At 36.9% G+C, this 22,004-nt stretch overlaps 1 protein-coding gene across 4 annotated transcripts in view; it reads left to right on the forward strand.

The window, feature by feature from the left end:
• The window catches only part of ZDHHC3 (zinc finger DHHC-type palmitoyltransferase 3), a 161,695-nt gene that overhangs the window by 94,365 nt on the left and 45,326 nt on the right, over nucleotides 1-22,004 (forward strand). For all 4 annotated transcript variants that reach the window (XR_008402552.1, XM_053714466.1, XM_053714464.1 and 1 more), the window contains exons 3-6: nucleotides 2,673-2,797; nucleotides 6,050-6,146; nucleotides 13,429-13,510; nucleotides 16,550-16,680. Coding sequence is in view for 3 of the 4 variants with exons in the window: in XM_053714466.1 (XP_053570441.1) it covers nucleotides 2,673-2,797; nucleotides 6,050-6,146; nucleotides 13,429-13,510; nucleotides 16,550-16,680 (435 nt within the window). In the remaining variant the exon portion in view is untranslated. The remainder of the gene's footprint in view (nucleotides 1-2,672; nucleotides 2,798-6,049; nucleotides 6,147-13,428; nucleotides 13,511-16,549; nucleotides 16,681-22,004) is intronic.

Here is a 22,004-nt window from a genome sequence, read left to right on the forward strand (position 1 = left end):
GGAGTAAACCAGAAAGTTGCTTAAAATTGCATTCTCTATCTGAATCATGAAAGAAAAAAAATTGAGTTTCCTATCCTTTTAACAAGCTAGTTAGGTAATGAGGGAAATTCCTAGCTCTAGCTACGAGCATAATGTTCGTATTCATGCTCCATACAAACCCAGCAAAATTTTACTCAAAAAAGCAATACACATATATTACAAACTTTACATACACATAATGCTTTATTTAAATAATCCACTTTTTGTTTTTGACTACACTGTCCCTTTAATGTCAAGTATAGATGTGATTTAAGATATCTAATCCTTCCTCTTGCTTTATATATCCTGAGAGGTCCAAGCGTGGCCTCTTTAGCTTGTGGAGCGAGAGTAATTGGACTTTTTTATTATTGCCTCTCTATATATAGTTAAATCATGTTTATTATAGTCTCTTGTTTGCTATTACAAATGATGACATGCTATTATGTATATGTACTACAAGACAGTTATTGATAAAATGTCATTTCTGTAGGTTTATTTTAAACCTCAATTAAAAAAAGTTTATTAGTTTTTTTTTTTCTTTTCTTGCTAGACATGTAACTCTGTCTCCTAATACCATTTGCATGGGATACACACAGCATTTTATACAAGCAATGGTTTAATAATAAATGTTCTAACACATTAGAGCATTTTCTTTTTGTACTTTTATGTCCCTTTAAAGGGACAGTCAAGTCCAAACAAAACTTTCATGATTCAGATAGGGCATGTCCTTTTTAAACAACTTTTCAATTTACTTTTACCACTAATTTTGCTTTGTTCTCTTGGTATTCTTAGTTGAAAGCTAAACCTAGGAGGTTCATAAGCTAATTTCTTAGACCTTGAAGGTCGCCTCTAATCTGAATGCATTTTGACAGTTTTTCACCACTAGAGGGCACTAGTTCATGTGTTTCATATAGATTACATTGAGCTCACACACGTGAAGTTACCTATGAGTGAGCACTGATTGGCTAAAATGTAAGTCTGTCAAAAGAACTGAAATAAGGGGGCAGTCTGCAGAGGCTTAGATACAAGGTAATTACAGAGGTAAAACATGTATTATTATAACTGTGTTGGTTATGCAAAACTGGGGAATGGGTTATAAAGGGATTATCTTTTTTTTAAACAACAAAAATTCTGGTGTTGACTGTCCCTTTAAGACTGGGTTGACTAGAATTGTGCCAACGCAGGTGCCAATGTGCCTGTTCCCAGGACTATGGATATCCTAGGTGAATTTTAAGTTGAGCTTTTATTTATAGGACCAGTGTGTCACTGTCAACCAAGAAATTGAAATGACTCTGCAGCTTGCAACCAAGGGGTTAAATCATAGTTTATATATGATATAAAAAATATATATATATATATATATAAACCTTTCTCCTCACCTCCTCCAATAATTCTTGATTGACTATGCATTAACAAAGTCAAACAGGAAGAGTAAGGTATAGGGATGGAGCCTTTCAGGAGGATTTTCTACTGCCTATATATTTACCGTTGCTTAATATAATTCTACTACTAGTGTTCGCGACTTGGAAAATTTGCCAAGACTTAGAGAATCAGTAGCCAGCAGCAGAGCAGGTTAGCAGCTCAGAGCGGAACAGGTCTTGTCAGTTGTACATGAACAGAAAGGGTCAGCAATTTGTAATTAGGACAGAACTTGGCAAAACTGTAGATGGGAACGAACCAAATCAGCATCTTGGAACCAGGACAGGACCTAAGAAGCAGTGTCCTATTGCAGAAAGGAAGGTTGTGGCCTATGTGCTGTCTGTCAGACCTCTGAGACTATAGTGTGTAGGATAAGCACAAGAGGATCCTGCTAGTAAGTTTAAGGAAGTAGCTTTTATGTGGTAGAATGTGTTTTATATGCATATATCTGATATGAATGTACAGTGCTTGTCAACCTCTGATGCATTTGCTCAGTCAGCCTCATTTTCAAACCTAAAGTACTAACTGTCATGGCAGATCTCATCACTACTGACAAATGTACAAGGACAGTAAACATTTCTTGCTTTTGTGTAAATTTGTGCTTGTCCCACTCTCCCCAGAGGCCAAAAAAAGCAAACTATGTAATCAAATAGGTGCTTTAAGCAGCATTTTGAAAACCTAGGCTACAGATTTAGCTTTTTGGCCTCTTTAGGGAACGTGGGAAAAAACATAATTTTTACTCAGAAGAAAAGGGTTTAATGTTTCTTCACTTAAATTCGCAAGTGGCATTTAATCACTGTATGTGTTCACTATGACTATATTTTCGCTCTGAAGCTATTATGTGTTTGCTTAGCTGTCAGAACTGCTTATGATTATCTAAAGGTAGGATGAGATGCAGCTTCATACTGAAGACGGTAATTCTCATTTGTGTTCTTTTACCCAGAATCCTTAGTTTCAAAGTAGGATTTATTCAGTCTGCAGTTATTGATCTAACCCAGGGGTCAGTAACCTTGGTAGCCAGCCTAAAGACACACTTTAGGCTGGCTGAGTATCAAGGGAAATGTAGTTCCGAAACATCTGGGGTGCCAAGGTTGCTTACCCCTGATCTAACCAAATGCGTCTAGTTTGTTGGCTTATTATGTTCTGCTTTGATTAATGAACCATAAACATTACAGATGCTGATTTTCTTTTTTTAATTAACATTTTTTTTTTAAAAATGTATTTTTTATTTCTAGGGTGCAGTACCGAAAGGAAACGCCACCAAAGAATTCATCGAGAGCTTGCAGCTGAAACCAGGGCAAGTGGTGTATAAATGTCCGAAATGCTGCAGCATCAAACCTGACCGGGCTCATCACTGCAGGTATACAAGCATTTCTCACCACAACTATGTATTTATTTTGTTTATTTATAGGGTTCCAAGTCAGCAGCTCTGTACACTGTGTAGTTGGGACAACACTGATCAAATAATTCAGGGACCCTGAACATAATTTCACAAATTTTTTATCAAAAGAGATCTACATAAAGTAATTATTTTTCCATCTATCTATCTCTATATTCATACTATGTTCATAAGCTGCACTCTTTTACTTGCTATGAGCTTGGGAAACGTTTGGTATATTATCACCTGTAAACTAATTTTTTTTGTGTGTAATTTTTCTCTCTTGTTGTTTCGATCTTTTTATGTATTTTGCTGTTGTATCCCTCTGCAGCTGCTCACATCAGGGACCACATAATACAATAAATTCTGTTAAATGATGTGGGCGTATTGTTGATATGAAACATTACAATGCAAAGCCAAAAGTAAAATTGGCCTGTCTGGCATCACTAATTAGACATTAGCTTAGTTTAATTATTCTAGCTGTAGTCTAGTGTTCAGCACCAGTAATATTCAGCAGCTCGGTCTAATGCAGCAGTGAAATAGGACGACACATCTCAGTTAAAAGGAAAATAATGTATTTTAGTATAACAGCTCAGTGATACTTTCTGTTAAGCCCATAACCTTTAGAAACAGCACTTGTGTAATTCTGATTGAACACCACTTTGCACTTTAAGTGCATTAAAACACTTGAAGTATAAAACAAATATGGGTTGAAGCTAATTTGTAACCGTTTGGAGACAAAGAAAACTCTTATAATGAAGACGTTTTGAACTTTGAATTACTATTGATGTTACAAAACATTCTGCTTTGTAGTTAGCTCGCTTGCTTTTAGGTGCAACGTTTTTGCTTCAAGACAAGTGTATTGCAAATATATATATATATGTGTGTGTGTATATTTAAAAATATATAAATGTTGTTTTGCAATTTTCCCTATGGGCCTTGCACCCAGACTTGTCTGGGATTTAACTGCCTGTGACTCTGGGGACAGCACAGCTTCCTGAGAGTGCTACTGAGTACCCAGGGCTGAGCATGTTGTAGGGTTATAGGATGTGTACCCAGTCCAGTCCGAGAGTGCAGTCCCCTTCAGTGTTTTATATATGTCTAGGGTGATTACATAAGTATGTGAACCCTGACTTGTTCCCAGTTTGTTTGATTGAGAACTTGCATTTGTATGGCTGTATTATGGACCCAGGGTTTGGAAAAGACCCTGATGTGGTACCTGGGCTTGGCCAGATGCAGTAACTCACTCTTCCAGTTTTTCTTTTAATCTTAGCTAAATACTTGTAAGTGATTGCTAGACTTCCTTTATATAACACAGGAATAGACCGCAGTCACAGACCGGACTGGGTACACATCCTAAGCCCCAGCAAACTCCACAGCCCTGATCACTGACAGACGGCTGCATAGTTCCCAGCAACCCAGGCAGTTAACCCCAGAGCAGCCTGGGTGACAGGCCCGCAGCGAAGCATTACAAACATTATTAATGCAACACACAGAAAACCTGGCACTTTGCAGCTGTCTGTCAGTGATCAGGGCTGTGGAGTTGGCTGTGGCTTAGGATGTGTACCCAGTCCAGTCTGTGAGTGCGGTCCATTCCTGTGTTTTGTATTTACATAGGTGAGGTTACAAAGCCTGTGTCGCCCTGGGAGGTTCCCAGTTGGTTTTTCGAAGTATGCATTGTGTGGGTGCTGGTTTAGGGTCCCAGGAAGGGGGAGACCTTGTTGTGGTCCTGGGCTTGATCCTTTGGCGCCAAATGTAACTGACATCCCCCAGTTTCGCTTTTAAACATTACTGTAAATCTGCTGGCGAGTGCCAGGTTTTCTGTGTGTTGGGTTGATAATGTTTGTAATGCTTCCCTGCGGACCTGTCACCCAGGTTGCTCTGGGGTTAACTGCCTGAGTTGCTGGGAAATTTGCAGCTGTCTGTCAGTGTTCAGGGCTGTGGAGTTTGCTGGGGCTTAGAATGTGTACCCAGTCCAGTCTGTGAGTGCGGTCCATTCCTGTGTTTTGTATTTACATAGGGGAGGTTACAAAAGCCTGTGTCACCCTGGGAGGTTTCCAGTTGTTTTGTTTGGAAGTATGCATTGTGTGGGTGCTGGTTTAGGGTCCCAGGAAGGGGGAGACCTTGTTGTGGTCCTGGGCTTGATCCTTTGGCGCCAAATGTAACTGACTTCCCCCAGTTTTGCTTTTAAACATTACTGTGAATCTGCTGGCGAGTGCCAGGTTTTCTGTGTGTGTGTTGTGTGTATGTATATATATATATATATATATATATATATCTATGCATAATTAAAGGGACACAAAACTGGACCCATTATCCGTTAACATATACTTACCTTTCATATCCTGTAAGAAACAAATGTAAAGTTAATTTAAAAAGTTTAACTTTACTTGCCTTACTCATCCTCCTCCCTGCTCGCCCACCACTATCACTTCTGTTATAAAAGCTGAGCATTGCAACCAATCAGAAGCTGTAATGCTAGCTTCTATAGAGCGAATAGGTGCAACCTCACATTTCCTTCTCTCAGCCTCTGATAAGGTTTCGGGTCTTGCTTGCTTTTCCTGTCATTTTCATTTATATCTGTTCTTAAAGGGACATGAAACACAAATTTTTTCTTTCACGATTTAAAAAGAGCATCCAATTTTAAACAACTTTCTAATTTACTTCTATTATCTAATTTGCTTCATTCTCTTGATATTCTTTGCTGAAAAGCATATCTAGATAGGCTCAGTAGCTGCTGATTGGTGTCTGCACATAGATGTCTTGTGTGATTGGCTCACCCATGTGCATGCCTATTTCTTCAACAAACGATATTTAAAAACTGGAGCAAATTAGATAATAGAAGTAAATTGGAATGTTGTTTAAAATTCTTTAACTGAATTATGAAAGAAAATTTTTGGGTTTAGTGTCCCTTTATTGTCCATAGCAGAGGAAGTAGATAAATGTCACTTAAGAGGCTGCTCATGGGATGTGTCCTTGGATTACAAAAGAAATTGAGTGTTAAATGATTTAAAATACATTTGTGCAGTTATTTTTCAATACATTGATTCATTTCTGATGTATAAAAAATAGAATAACTTTAATGTCACATTTATAAACCCATCTGTTAATCCTTATTGTCTCGAGCAATGATAATGCTAAGGTTCAGCCACACACAAGTTCTTGTACTTTGCTTATAAAATTCCAAAATAAAATGTCTGTAAAAATTGTCATTTCCCCTCTCTTTCTCTCCAGTGTTTGCAAGCGATGTATTCGAAAAATGGATCATCACTGTCCGTGGGTTAATAATTGTGTTGGGGAGAACAACCAGAAATTCTTTGTTCTATTTACTGTGAGTATCCATCAAGTTCCGCTACATCATTCTTACGGTACAGTTTTTATATAGAGCTGTTATTCCTAGTGGGATTAAAGCATTTTAGCAAATGACTGTCTTAATAAATTAGCAACGGCTAATAAATAAATGTCAGATTGCTGAATTGAGCCTATTGAGGTTTGACTGTATGATCCTGAGGTTAAGTAGTAACTTTAATGAATTGAGCCAGTTCACTGTTTAAAATGTACCATTTCTCTTACTTACATCTGAAGCAATATGAAAAACTTGTGTTTCAATATAAAATGTAAGACCATTAAATATGTATCACCACGTACTGCAATACTTTTTGGAATAACAGAACAAGAGACATTATAGTAGAAAAACTACATGCTAAAATTTGTTAGAGCATATGATTTTAACTCTAGCGACCCTGCAGTATATGTGTTAAAGCCCTGCAAATGGTTTAAAGTATTACTGGGGAGCCATAGAGCACTGCTTGTCCCAAGCAGAAACAGCGAATCACCCAGCCAGCATTGTTAGTTGTGCGACTACCGCTTCTGATTGGGTCAGCGTCTGTATCCCTTCGGACCAGAAGTTCTCTGTGGCTTCCCGGCGGTGCTTTGTTTGAGTGTTGAGAGTGAGGATTTGAACCTAAACATACCTGTTTACTAGTTAACCCTGACCTATCAGTGTCCCTTTGAAACATATAATACAGGAAAAACGATATATGCTAATAATCTCAAAACAAGAGACTAAGTAACTTAGTAAACGCAAATGGGAGTTTGCTGATTCCTATAAGTAGGCAAAAAGTCCCTTATGTAAGAGTCCTTTTTAAGTAAGGTCTTGTTGTGATGATTCAGTGTTAGAATATCAAGTGATGTAACAAAGACTCCAAGCAGTGTTTACTTAGTCCCAATCCTATAACAGGTAAGTATAGTACTTATCTTTTTCTCCAAAGGGCAATGCAGGTAATACGTAACAGGTGAATATGTTACAATTCAACGCTCTACTGTGCATAAGGAGCTGAAAGAAATCCGGACAACTTCTGTCGGTGAGGCTCGTAAGGCGAGGAAGCCCCCCCAAGGCTCGCCTGCAGGAAATGTAGGAATATGTATACTGCTCCAAGTGGCATGTAGATTCCGCCTCAGCTCCAGGAACACCAGCCAAGAAGTAGCACCACAGATGGCGTGGTGATTCTCCGTCTGCCCGGGGTTCTGACGTCAGTGGATTGCAACGCCTGTCATAGGCTCAGGAGGGAGGTGTGTGGATAATCTGTAGCCGAGAAATAATACCCGCTGTAGTGGAGAGAACCAGAGGGTCGGGTGGCTCTAGCTGTATTTCCTTCCGCTGTAAAGGATAATCAATCAAGGCGAACAAAGCCACAATGGATCCAAACTTGTTCCTCTGATGAAGCGCATGTGAGCATGTGCGAAACGCATCAGGCGTTCATTTGTATGTTCCTGTTTCAACACTTTGAATAAAAGAACTTTTCTTTTTCATCAAGTTTGGATCCATTGTGGCTTTGTTCGCATTAATTGATTATCCCTTTGAAACAGGCTAAAAAGCCTCTTAAGATTAGGAGATGGCCACATTCTCAGTCTTTGGCACCATGTGCGTTGCAAGCACACTGTGAATATTTTTGCAGTTAAGTTTTAATCCATAAAAGAAAGTTATCTGCTAATTAGTACAATATCTGGACTATATGGATCGCTTCACAACTGTAGAAGGGTGATTAGCAAAAGCCGGTGTGATTCGCACCATGAATTGAGATTGTCCAAACAGGAAACAACCACAGTGATTTACTGTACATGTTTACCTCAGCTTCAACAAGGTTAAATTATCTTTTAGGAGCAAATAGTCCATCTGCTTGTTTTTTATTTCTTCTGGTGTCCAACTACAACTTCTCACCAACAATAATTGTTCATGAAGAAGCGACAGAGGAACAATATATAAGTATTAGGATATTCTACAACATAAAAATGACACCAGGAGTTATATGAAATTTGGTGTAAAACAAATATTTTAGCATCTGGTTAAATACTTTTTACAAATATATGTAAAAATGTAAAATCTTGTGGTGCTTTTTATTTATTTGTCTTTATTGAGGCATACATCAACAATTGTATCAATATGTGTGAATACAGGCAAATAAAGATCAAACATAAGTTACAAAGATGTTTAACAACATCAATCCCGCTTAACTGTCTAGTTATTTGGATGAAAGCATATACTGTACATACCAGAGGCCTCATTTAATATTTTTAAATCCTAGTGCACCTACTTATCTCTTTAAAATAAGACAACTTTTGCAGGGTAAAGATTCCCTTTAATGAATAATAGTGACTGCTCTTGGACCACCCATAAATCAAACATGAATTAAAATGGAAATTTAAGGGAGAAAACACAAAAAAAGGCCACTCTTGGAGCCAAAGAATAATATAACTCTGGGTGTATTTTATACCCACTAATACATAAATAAAGCAACAATTAGTATTGAGATTGGAAGTCTAGAACAAAAGTTAGCCTCATTGCAGGTTATAATGGAGCCTCTATAATGAACTTCTGTAGAAACAAATGCAAAGACAGTATGGGCTCTATAGAATTTATAACTGATACAGCAGGCCCTTAAAGGGACTATATTTTTCTTAGCATGTGGAAGCAAGCGAACAATGCTAGACAATCAGGATCTGTTTCCTGTTGCGCTAAGCTTTCCAACCAAAAAGTTGTTGCAGCTGCAACATCAGCCATAGAAATGGCAGGCCTGAGAAGAGAGCCATAATATAAATAAGCTTTCCTATACATTGTTTTTGTAATAATGTATAGTTTTGCTTATTTTTAAATAAGATATATGAAAAAGGAGAAATGGAGGCGCTTCATAGGGTGAGTATGTTAGGACAAGAGAAATGCTGCAAGATACAGACAAACTCACGTTTTTGCAGGCACCACCAGTGGTGCGTGAGAGGCGAGCTGGGGCGGTCCCCCCAGCGAGACAAACCCTGATTATTTCAGGAAGCTTGAGTGGAAACAGATCCCCAACACTGCATCAACACAGATCTGTAGAAAGGATTCCTGCAGAAAGGAAAGTTCTACAGACCCTTTACACAAACAGGAGAAACCTGGAGTAGGTATCTGACGGTATTCTCATAAAACCTTAGGGCTTGGTTAGGAGTCTGAAAATCAGAGCAATGTTATTTAAAAATCAGCAAAATTATACATTTAAAAAAAAAAAAAACTTTATGGGCTATATAAATAGATCATCATCAAAACATTTATGCAAAGAAAAAATGAGTGTATAATGTCCCTTTAAAGCAACTTGTCATACTGTAGGATTGTTTGAATAAATAAAGCAATTTTTAAAAAGGCAAATTCTATAATTTGAGTGAAGCTCACGTTGTATAAATGTGCACAAATCTATTGGAGCAGAGATGGGTAATAATAAGAGTGCACTAGCAGGCACATGCATAGTTTGAGGAGATTATAGGAATTGCAAAATGATATAACTAGCAGTCAATTCCATACGTTAGATTATTAATTAAATATCTATAATGTATTTGTACTGGAAGCAGTATGTACTTTATTCTTTTTTTAGTTCTAGTGTAAAGGAGCCTCTCAGGCTAACTATTCCACATAGGGATTATCAAAAAGCTCTATAGTTTTACGTTCCCTTATAAGTAGATTAATGTTGCTGCTCCTGAAAGCTCTCACCACTTATCCTCGAGCAAATATCATACCTACCACATGGTATTTTTCTTCAACTATCGCTTCTGGCAAAAGAATGGATGTTCATCCGTACAGACACCCCAATTCTCACCGCTCATCCATACAGACACCCCAAATCTCACCACTCATCTGTACAGACACCCCAAATCTCACCGCTCATCTGTACAAACACCCCAATTCTCACCGCTCATCTGTACAAACACCCCAATTCTCACCGCTCATCTGTACAAACACCCCAATTCTCACCGCTCATCTGTACAGACACCCCAAATCTCACCGCTCATCTGTACAGACACCCCAAATCTCACCGCTCATCTGTACAGACACCCCAAATCTCACCGCTCATCTGTACAAACACCCCAAATCTCACCGCTCATCTGTACAAACACCCCAAATCTCACCGCTCATCTGTACAGACACTCCAAATCTCACCGCTCATCTGTATAGACACCCCAAATCTCACCGCTCATCTGTACAAACACCCCAATTCTCACCGCTCATCTGTACAAACACCCCAATTCTCACCGCTCATCTGTACAAACACCCCAATTCTCACCGCTCATCTGTACAGACACCCCAATTCTCACCGCTCATCTGTACAGACACCCCAATTCTCACCGCTCATCTGTACAGACACCCCAATTCTCACCGCTCATCTGTACAGACACCCCAATTCTCACCGCTCATCCGTACAGACACCCCAATTCTCACCGCTCATCTGTACAGACACCCCAATTCTCACCGCTCATCCGTACAGACACCCCAATTCTCACCGCTCATCTGTACAGACACCCCAATTCTCACCGCTCATCTGTACAGACACCCCAATTCTCACCGCTCATCTGTACAGACACCCCAATTCTCACCGCTCATCTGTACAGGCACCCCAATTATCACCGCTCATCTGTACAGGCACCCCAATTCTCACCGCTCATCTGTACAGGCACCCCAATTCTCACCGCTCATCTGTACAGACACCCCAATTCTCAGCGCTCATCCGTACAGACACCCCAATTCTCAGCGCTCTTCCGTACAGACACCCCAATTCTCACCGCTCATCCGTACAGACACCCCAATTCTCACCACCATTATGGTGAGCTCTTTAATCTTATAGCTCTGTCTGCAGGTATCATTTAGTAGGTAGACACAACAAGGCTTCTGCTGCAGTTATTGGCACTTCTCCTCTAACCTCACTGTTGGATATCGGACTGCCTGGGTAAAAGCAGCAGTTATGTGGTTTCTCTTGGACTTCTCAATAAGCTGTTTGATTTTTTGACAAAAGCAAGTGAATTCCCAGATCTCTGGTACCATAATTGGGGCATTAGTGAAATACAAATAAAAAAATATATACTAGGCGCTGCAATATGTTGTAAATAAAATTTATAATATATATATATATGTACTATATAAAAAGATAACTCCCTGCAATATGATCTAACACCCTCAATATTGAAAAATAAATAAATATATAATATTATAATGATGATCAAATATACAATGGCCCCTTAATAGGAAAAAAGGAAAGATCTTACAATTCTCAAACAGTTTCAAATTCTAAGAGTCCGAGGGGGTGAGGGAGAAGTATTCCAATACAGGTGGATAATGAAAGTCTGTGGCTGCTCCTTAATAGAGTCCCATCACGAACTCGGCAAAAAACACTAAAAGAAAAGGAAAAAACAATAGCGCACAAACACCTCTAAGTGCAGATGATAATAACACTTTTATTATGTGTCCCATAAAAGAAACACACTCACACTTTTAAAAACAATATACATGCAGTGTAACGATGGTTATAAGGACTGCAAAACTCGGGCGTCTTCTCCCCAATACACAGAACTCCAGGTTAGAGTGTCCACTAACCTGGACACACTACAGGTTACAGGTCCCTGTGAAGCAACGGTAGTGCTTGTTTAATCAGTAGCAAGCACATAGTGTGCTGAGGGCCGTTTGTATAGGTGTATTGCCTGAGCCTGTTTTTGTTTTAAAGACTGCATTGAATTGACATATATCCGGTGAGAACACGGACATTGCTCAGAGTCAGCCTTCCCACACACCTCCAACGCTAAACCACTGGAAAAGAGGTTGGAGAGCCTACAGACATCCGATTGGCCGTATTGGGGACACACCCTCATCAGCAATTGGTGGACACACTAACCTGGAGTTCTGTGTATTGGGGAGAAGACGCCGGAGTTGGTTTGCAGTCCTTATAACTATCATTACACTGCATGTATATTGTTTTTAAAGTGTGAGTGTGTTTCTTTTATGGGACACATACATAATAAAAGTGTTATTATTGTCTGCACTTAGAGGAGTTTGTGCGCTTCTGTATTTTCCTTTTCTTTTAGTGCATTAGTGAAATAGATAACAACACAATGAGGTGGAAAACTGAACAGGTTCAGGTCTCAGATAACTTTACACCACATTGCATTTATATGCTGTATCTATATATTAGTAGATAGGAGACCAGACATGTCAAGAGGCAGAGCCATATCCCATGTTCTCTTCATTTCTAATGTTGTTAGCCTTTGAGAAAGCCTTTGTTTGGCGAAATGCGCATCAGGCGCTTGTAAAGAGCTCTGCTACCTTACCCTATGTTGTTATCTGTTATAGCAATTGTTATTAACTGAAGTATATTTGACCATATCGTTGGCAGTTTCTTGGGACTCAGACAGGCCTGCATCGCTCCAGTATTGCACTTAGATTAGCATATATGTATGAGGTCAAACCTCTTTTTTAGATAGTTCCTCTTGTGAAATCCGTGAGCCTATTTGGGTGCACACCTGCCTAAGGCTTACCTGCTGTCTATATATTTATATTGAATGCTGATTTCAATTCAATATTGTGTTATTTGATTATAGTACATAGGTACGGTTGTTACCTGGGTATGCTAGCTCCCTATTTTAATCTAAGTTTTACATATACCTACATTGATAGTTTTTTCTATCTTTTATTATATTTATTAAATGTTAAGTTTTAATATTCAACTCGTCTTGGACAGCCTCGTCTGTCATATAGTTACTCTACCTGTTCTTTTGAGTACTCTATAACTATCCAATTTCCTCGTCCTTTACTACCTCAGATAGAACATGCAATTTAAGCAACTTTCCAATTCACTTCTATAATGAAATGTTCTTCATCTTTTGGTATCCTTTGTTGAAGAATCAACAATGCACTACTGGGAGCTAGCTAAACACATCAGATGAGCTAATGACAAAAGGCATATATGTGCAGGCACCAATCAACAGCTAGCTCCCAGTAGTAAATTGCTGCTAGTTATGCTTTGCAACAAAGGATATCAAGGATACAAAGCAAATTAGGTAATAGTTGTACATTAGAAAGTTTCTTAAAGTCGCATGCTCTTTCTGAAGTGTAAAATTTTAATTTTTTATTTAATATCCCTTTAATAAATGTTATTGTTTTGAGCTTGTTCTGAGCTATATCAGTCATGTGACATTTGCAATCAAGTGTACATCATTTAGCCTTCTATGACAAGAAAGAATAAATGATTGTTCTGGTTAGCTAATTGGATTTATTTTATTAGCACTGTTGACCTAATTGAAGCTACTGTGTTTTCTTTCAGATGTACATATCTCTCATTTCCTTGCATTCCCTTATCATGGTGGGCTTTCATTTCCTATATTGCTTTGAAGAAGACTGGACAAGTAAGTAGTATTGCTCCTAATACTGATCATGTAACAGATAAACTCAAATCTTGTATTTCTAACATATAGTAAAGGGACAGTAAAGTCAAAATTAATCTTTCATGATTCAGATAGAGCCATTTTTAATAACTTTCCAATTTACTTCTGTTTTCAAATTTGCTTAGTTCTCTTGGTATCTTTTATTGAAGAATAAAACTAGGCAGGCTCATTAGAGCTCAGGAGTGTGCACGTGTCTTTAGTACTCTATGGCTGCAGTGTTTTGCAACATTATTTGTATCTTTGTTATACAATAAAAGATACCAAGAAAACAAAGCCAATTTGATAACGGAAGTAAATTGGAAAGTTTAAAATGTCATGCTCTAGCAATATCAATAAAGTTTCATTTTGACTTTACTGTCCCTTTAATTCTGACATGACAAACAAAGGAACTTGTGAATCACATATTCAGATATGCAGTATAGTGATATAAGCCCAAAAAACTTGAGAGGCAATGCGAGAAGCTCTTTTTCTCCAAGTGACCTGAGCCTCACTTCCAAAGCTCACTTCTGTCTCTCCGCAACCTGTACAAATCACTGGTAAAGCACCAGAACAAACAGCCAAATGTACATACAACATTCCAAACAATGTCTAAATAAAATGTTGTGTTTATTAAAGGGATGTGACACTCAAACGTTTTCTATCATGATTCAGATAGAGCACACCAATTTACTGCCATGATGTAAATGTGCCCAATCGTTTTATATGCATGTGCAAGAGTTCACATTGTGTACATATATGAGTTTATGATTCGTAGATGGTTGTCACATGATATAGGGGTGGGGACATTTGTGCTACTGAATTGTCTTATTTTGCACTTGTTGATTATGCAATTATATATTTAAAATTTCCTTTATAAAGCCCTCAAGTGAATGTATCAATTCAAAGAAAGCTTTGGTAGCAGACAGCTGTTGTCTTAAGTCAAATTATCAGTTACTGTATGTATTTAAAGGTAGCTGCTTGCTCTTTCCCATTTTTGTGATTTATGTTAAAGAAATATGGAACCCATGTTTTTTCTTCCATGATTCAGATAGAGCATGCAATTTTAAACAAGTTTCTAATTTACTTTCATTATCAAATTTTCTTAATTCTCTCTGTATCTTTTGTTGAAAAGCAGAGACATAAGCCCAGGAGCCGGCCCATTTCTATAGCACTATATGGCAGCAGTTTTGCAAGAATGTTATTCATTTGCAAGAGCACTAGATGGCAGCAATATTTCCTGCCATCTAGTGCTCCAGATGCCTACCTAGGTATCTCTTCAACACAGAATATCATGGGATTGAAGCAAATTTGATAATAGAAATAAATTAGATTTTTTTTAAATTGGTATGCTCTGTGTGGATTACAAAATAAACATTTTGGATTTCATGTCACTTTAAACTTAGCAAAACTTTTGATGTTTTATAAAGAATAAGGGGGCAGAGTGGGTGATGTTTAAACCAGATAGAAATACATATGTCCAGTTCTTGCAGGTTTTCTTGCATTCTTTAAAAGTGTCAATTCTCACAAGTGGATCCCCAAAACGTTTGCTTATTAGTGTGTGTTTTAATAAATCCTTAAAGGGACGTAAACGTGCAAAAAGGGAATGCTCCTAACAGTGTGATATTTCTAATAGCCAAAAACTGAAAATCTAAAGAACCACCTACAATAGATATGTGGATCAGAAAAGTCTCGAATCGATTTACTTAGAAGAAATATTTTATTTAAAACAAGATAAAATGGATACATATTTAGATATATTGACAACATGGGAATCTTATCTCAAAAACAGATAAATTAACACATACTTTTGATCACTCAAAGTAAATATTCACATACCTCTAATACTAACAATAACAGGGAGATCCAAGCTTAATGTAAAGAGGTACACATTCCAGTCCGAAATTAGTTTATTTATGTTTATAATGTTTGTTAAAATTTGAAGTCATTTTACCTGAAAACGAATTAGCCTTACAGCCTATTTATATATTGTATTACTCCAATAATTGTAAAACTTTATCCTTTACAAAATAAAGCTAATAAAAAAAAATGAAAATAGGAATGTTCCAATGTGTTACAGTATTTTATTATTGCGCTGTTGCTTGCGTATAACTCTAACCCATGCCTAGGGGGTAAACACATAGTTAAAGGCATCTTCAGGGCAACAGTGTACTAATGGGACCTAGCTGAAACCCATCTGTTGAATCAATGACAAGATGCATATGTGTGTAGCCATCAATCACTATCTAGCTCACAGTAGTTAATTGCTACTCTTAAAGGGACAGTCTAAACCCAATACTTATTTTTTATTACTTATTGTTACATACCAGACAAGCATCTTGCAACAGGTTCCACATTTGTAAGTTTGTAAGAAGTACATAAAACTTTTAAATAATCATCGTTTGTTAGCAGCTGAAAATGGCTGCCAAGCTCCACCCACAGCTTTCTTCTTGTCCAGTTAGCTGTTTTCTCGTATGACGGTTTAGCAGTGCAGGTTTAATATTTGCAAAAGCACAAATTAGCATGTGCGAGTAGGAAAACTTATTTGAGTTGAATTGATCGTGATTGGAGCACTGTAACATACCAAAATATACATACAATAGGTGGGCGGAGATTGGTGGCCATTTTCGGCTCCTAACAAACAATGAATATTTAAATGTTTGTACTTTTTAAAAGCTTATAGATGTGGGACCAGTTGCAGGATGCTTCTCTGGTATGCAACAATAAGTAATACAAATTATGTATTGGTTCTAGACTGTCCCTTTAAGGCTACTATAAGGGTATGCTTTTCAACAAGAGCAAAAAGAATGAAATCAATTTTATATGTTTCTTAAATGTGCTTGCTCTATCTCAACCATGAAAGTTAATTATGACTTTTATGTCCTTTTAAAAGCTAATTTTACCCTCCTTTATGTCTTGGTAAAATAACAATTAAAATGTAGTTTAGCTTAAATAATGCTAGTGCTTCACAAACCTTTACAACTGATGTTTATTAATCCATGTTTATGTGCATTGTTCCTATAGAGTGTAGCTCCTTCTCACCACCAACTACAGTCATTCTGCTTATCCTACTTTGTTTTGAGGGATTGCTCTTCCTCATCTTCACTGTTGTAATGTTTGGGACACAAGTACACTCCATCTGCACAGATGAAACGGTAAGTCCTCTTCATCACGCTATCAACAGAACTGCACCAAGTGCACTTGAGCCTAGTTTACTTGTATTGCTATAGTGGCTTTTTGCTGTCTTTTTATGTTGACTTTATTTTGCAATTAAATGTTGTAATAGCGGCTGATTTGTGTTTTCCAACTCTCTAGACATAAAATATCATTGTAAGGAGCCCATAAAAATAGGTTTATATCATCATGACCATTTATATAATTTAGCTAATAGTATTGTGAACTACATATTGAATTCTTAATTTGCCAGATTCTGGAATCCTTTATTATTTTTATAAGTGTTAATAAGTATATATATATATATATATATATATATATATATATATATATATATATATATATATATATATATATATATATATTTTAAATGGTGTCCTTTTTTTTGGTTTGTGTGTATTAGAGATGGGCGAATGTGCTGAAAATGCAATTCATTTGGTAGAGCGAATAGTCCTGTGGACATTCGTTTTGGACAATCGAATGTTAATAGGAAGAAAAATCCATTAAAGGGACATGAAAGCCAATTTTTTTCTTTCGTGATTTAGAAAGAGCATGTCATTTTAAACAACTTTCTAATTTACTTATATTATCTAATTTGCTTCATTCTCTTGATATAACTTGAGGAAAAGCATATCTAGATATGCTCAGTAGCTGCTGATTGGTTGCTGCACCTAGAGGCCTTGTGTGATTGGCTCACACATGTGCATTGCTATTTCTTCAACAAAGGACATCTAAATAATTGAGCAAATTAGATAATAGAAGTAAATTGGAAAGTTGTTTAAAATTGCATGCCCTATCTGAATCATGAAAGTTTAATTTTGACTAGACTGCCCCTTTAAGATTAAGACAATAAGATCGAATATCCACATTCAAATTTCGAATGTAATATTCCATTTTACAAACACTATTCAGAAGTTCAATAGTTCAATTGCATAATTTATTAAATTTTTTAATTTGAATTATTACAAAAATTCAAATCAAATATTACATTTAAAGATAGCATTAGAAATACTATGACATTAAACAAATTTTAGGAGGATGTACAAACATTGAAACGAACAAACAAATGTGTTAAAATTTGTTTCATTTTTAGAATGTTACAAAACATTCGCCCATCCCTAGTTTGTTTTTTGTCAGACACAGTTTGGATTGACTAATGTTACATCCATCACTGCTAAGCTATATAAAAGCATATTGTACTCAACATTTTCTCTATTCCAAGGATTTCTTTGAAAGTGAGCAATATATACCTAGGCAGTGTTTGTCACAAAAAAAATGTTTCCTGCCGGGTGGCATTATGATGTAGCCAGGACGGGGAAGTGTAATACTTTGTGATATTATAACATTTTCTGTCTTTTATAAATGTTACTTAAGCTATCCAATGCACACATTAATTGCATAAATGAATTAAATGATAGTTCAAGTTACAAATATTGAAAACATTTAATATTTACTAATTTTAGCTTATTTTTGGCTTAAAATGTAGTCAGATGGTCAGTAAAATCAGCCGGGTGGTGCATCCGCTATAAAGGCAACAGGGAGAACACTGCTAAGTATTAGTTGTACACAAGTACACACTTCCAATTAGTTTTATTTTAAATACAACTTGGTTTCTCAAAAAAAAATGTTGAGTACAATATCCCTGTAATAGCTCTGCGCTAAACTTTTTGTCTTTTGCACACACTGCATGTAAACATCAATTTAAGTGACTTTTCTGTGAGTTATCCACACAAATCATACTTTGTTGTTGTTTTCAGCAGATCAGTAGTTTTAGAAACAACTTTGTAAAAACACCGGAGTGGCAAATTGCCAAATCACACAATGTAAAAAAGTGATCATTTATAGCGTGTATATAGCGTGAATGAAATGTGTTTCATTCTTTTCTAAATGTTGTAATCAGGAACTTCATGGTTCCTCGTCTATCAGTTCACCTTAATATAAAGCACTGACATTTAGGGTTCTATACTTTTGTAACCAATAATAAATTAATAAATATGGTTTTTATTCCTAGGATTTGACGCAGAAAAAAATATGTAGGACTAATTATAAAATGTTAGATACATTTAACTACACAAAATTCTGTTTTCTGGGTTGTGTGGTGCTATACGCACCTGCTTACAATGTCTTTGTGTAGCATAAAATTGTAAAACCGGAAGAAAAGAAAAAATTTGCTGCATCAATAAATCATGAATAAATCTTCCTTAAAATGTCTCTATTTAGTAGCACAGCATAGCCACATTTGCTCAGAGAAACAAGGATCTATGAGCCCTAATACTAACAAAATTATTTTTTTCTTCATGATTCAAATAGAGAATACAATTTTAAATAAGTTTCCAATTGACTTATATTATCAAATTCGCTTTGTTCTTTTTTGTTCTTTGTTAAAGAGATAGCTCAATAGGTAGCCTGCACGTTTCCGGAGCACTACATGACCAGTGCATCTAGTGCACTTGCTATTGTTGCAAAATTGCTGCCATATAGATAGTGCTGCAAACACATGCACGCTCCTAAACTTTACCGCCCTGCTTTTCAACAAAAGATAACAAGAAAACAAAGAACATTTTATAATATAAGTAAATTGGAAGTTGTTTAAAATAGTATGCTCTATCTGAATCGTGAAAGAAAATGTTTGGGTTTTATGTCCGTTTAAAGAACACATGACAACAATAGGGATATGAATCTCATTCTTTCAATGGTTATTACCCTACTTCAAGTGAGGGGTGTTATAATATATCTGTAGCCATGGGGTTAATAAGGACTTCTCAACCCCCATTCTAGAACCAAGGCTATAGCATTTACTCACTATTAAAAGAGCATAAAACCCTTAATTTGAAAGAGGTTTATTCCCTCATTCATACGAGGGGTAATGTTTTTGCTGTCTTTAGGGAGTGGAGGTTACTTTTAAGCTCCTGTGGTTGCTTATACAACTTTGTGTGGGTTATATAGAAATTCGCTGGTGACTAGTAATGCAAATAATCTCCCTTCCACATTGTGACTACCTGCATCCTAGAGGGGAAATTACTCTGAATTCCAAAGATGGCCTTGCCCTCTTTCCAATTGTGGACACTTGTACTTTTAAGTTGTATTGGAGGGAGACTAGGACTCTATTAAAGTCTATACTAGTGGATGGAGATAGTGCAGGCTATAATAGAGTTCCTATCTCCCTCCACTACCACTTACCAGTGAGAGGTTAGTGCAGGCTATAATAGAGTCCTTAGCATCTCACTGGTAAGTGGTAGTGGAGGGAGATAAGGACTCTTATAGCCTGTACTAACATCTCACTGGTAAGTGGAGGGAAATAAGGACACTTATAGCCTGTACTAACATCACTGGTAAGTGGTAGTTTAGGGAGATAATTACTCTATTATAGCCTGCACTAACATCTCACTGGTAAGTGGTATTGGAGGGAGATAAGGACTCTTATTGCTTGTACTAACCTCTCACTGGTAAGTGGTAGTGGAGGGAGATAAGGTCTCATAGCTTGTACTAACCTCTCACTGGTATGTGGTAGTTGAGGGAGATAATGACTTGTACTAACCTCTCACTGGTAAGTGGTAGTGGAGGGAGATAAGGACTCTTATAGCTTGTACTAACCTCTCACTGGTAAGTGGTAGTGGAGGGAGATAAGGACTCTTATAGCTTGTACTAACCTCTCACTGGTAAGTGGTAGTGGAGGGAGATAAGGACTCTTATAGCTTGTACTAACCTCTCACTGGTAAGTGGTAGTGGAGGGAGATAATGACTCTTATAGCTTATACTAACCTCTCACTGGCAAGTGGTAGTGGAGGGAGATAAGGACTCGTATAGCTTGTACTAACCTCTCACTGGTAAGTGGTAGTGGAGGGAGATAAGGACTCTTATAGCTTGTACTAACCTCTCACTGGTAAGTGGTAGTGGAGGGAGATAATGACTCTTATAGCTTATACTAACCTCTCACTGGCAAGTGGTAGTGGAGGGAGATAAGGACTCGTATAGCTTGTACTAACCTCTCACTGGTAAGTGGTAGTGGAGGGAGATAATGACTCTTATAGCTTATACTAACCTCTCACTGGCAAGTGGTAGTGGAGGGAGATAAGGACTCTTATTGCTTGTACTAACCTCTCACTGGTAAGTGGTAGTGGAGGGAGATAAGGACTCTTATAGCCTGTACTAACCTCTCACTGGTAAGTAGTTGAAGGAGATAGAGGTTCCAGTAGAGCCGCATCTTAATGGTAAAAAAGTGCTGATTGTTTATGATTGCATATTCCACTACAGGATAAGACTGGGTTTTTATTTAGAGCCTTTGGCCATTTTAATAGTACATTTTACTCATAAATCCTAAGAAACATATTGTAAACATTGCTTGCTTATTAGGATATTTCAACTGGACATCAAAAAAAAACCAAATAAAACAAAAAAACAATCACCTTTGAAAACAGCATCTCTTCAAGATGCTGTTTGTAGGTCACACTACACTAGTGCACATCCATGGCGAGTCTTGTAAGATCCAACAATCCAAAGTAGCCGTAGCACTCCAATATCTTTAAAATTGTTTATTAAAGGGACACTGAACCCAAAATTTTTCTTTTGTGATTCAGATAGAGCATGCAATTTTAAGCAACTTTCTAATTTACTCCTATTATCAAATTTTCTTGTTTCTCTTGGTATCTTATTTGAAATGCAAGAATGTAAGTTTAGATGCCGGCCCATTTTTAGTGAATGACCTGGGTTATTCTTGCTGATTTGTGGATAAATTCATCCACCAATAAAAAGTGCTGTCCAGTGTTCAGAACCAAAAAAAAAAAAAAAAAAAAAAAAAAAAAAAAACGCTTAGATGCCTTCTTTTTCAAATAAATATAGCAAGTGAATGAAGAAAAATTGATAATAGGAGTAAATTAGAAACTTGCTTAAAATTGCATGCTCTATCTGAATCACAAAAGAAAAAATTTGGGTTCAGTGTCCCTTTAAGCTCCATAACAAAAAACAAACAGAGAACGTTTCCGGTATTAATCCTTAAAGGGATACAGAACCCACATTTTTTTCTTTCGTAATTCAGATAGAGCATGCAATGTTAAGCAACTTTCTAATTGACTCCTATTATCAATTTTTCTTCGTTCTCTTGCTATCTTTATTTGAAAAAGAAAGTTCGGAACCCAGGTCAGCACTTGTTTATTGGTGGATGAATTTATCCACCAATCAGCAAGAACAACCCAGGTTGTTCATCAAAAATGGGCAGGCATTTAAACTTACATTCTTGCTTTTCAAATAAAAATACCAAGAGAATGAAGAACATTTGATAATAAGAGTAAATTAGAAAGTTGCTTAA

Source organism: Bombina bombina, chromosome 5 (assembly GCF_027579735.1).
Source record: "Bombina bombina isolate aBomBom1 chromosome 5, aBomBom1.pri, whole genome shotgun sequence".
In the NCBI taxonomy this organism is placed as follows: Eukaryota; Metazoa; Chordata; class Amphibia; order Anura; family Bombinatoridae; genus Bombina; species Bombina bombina.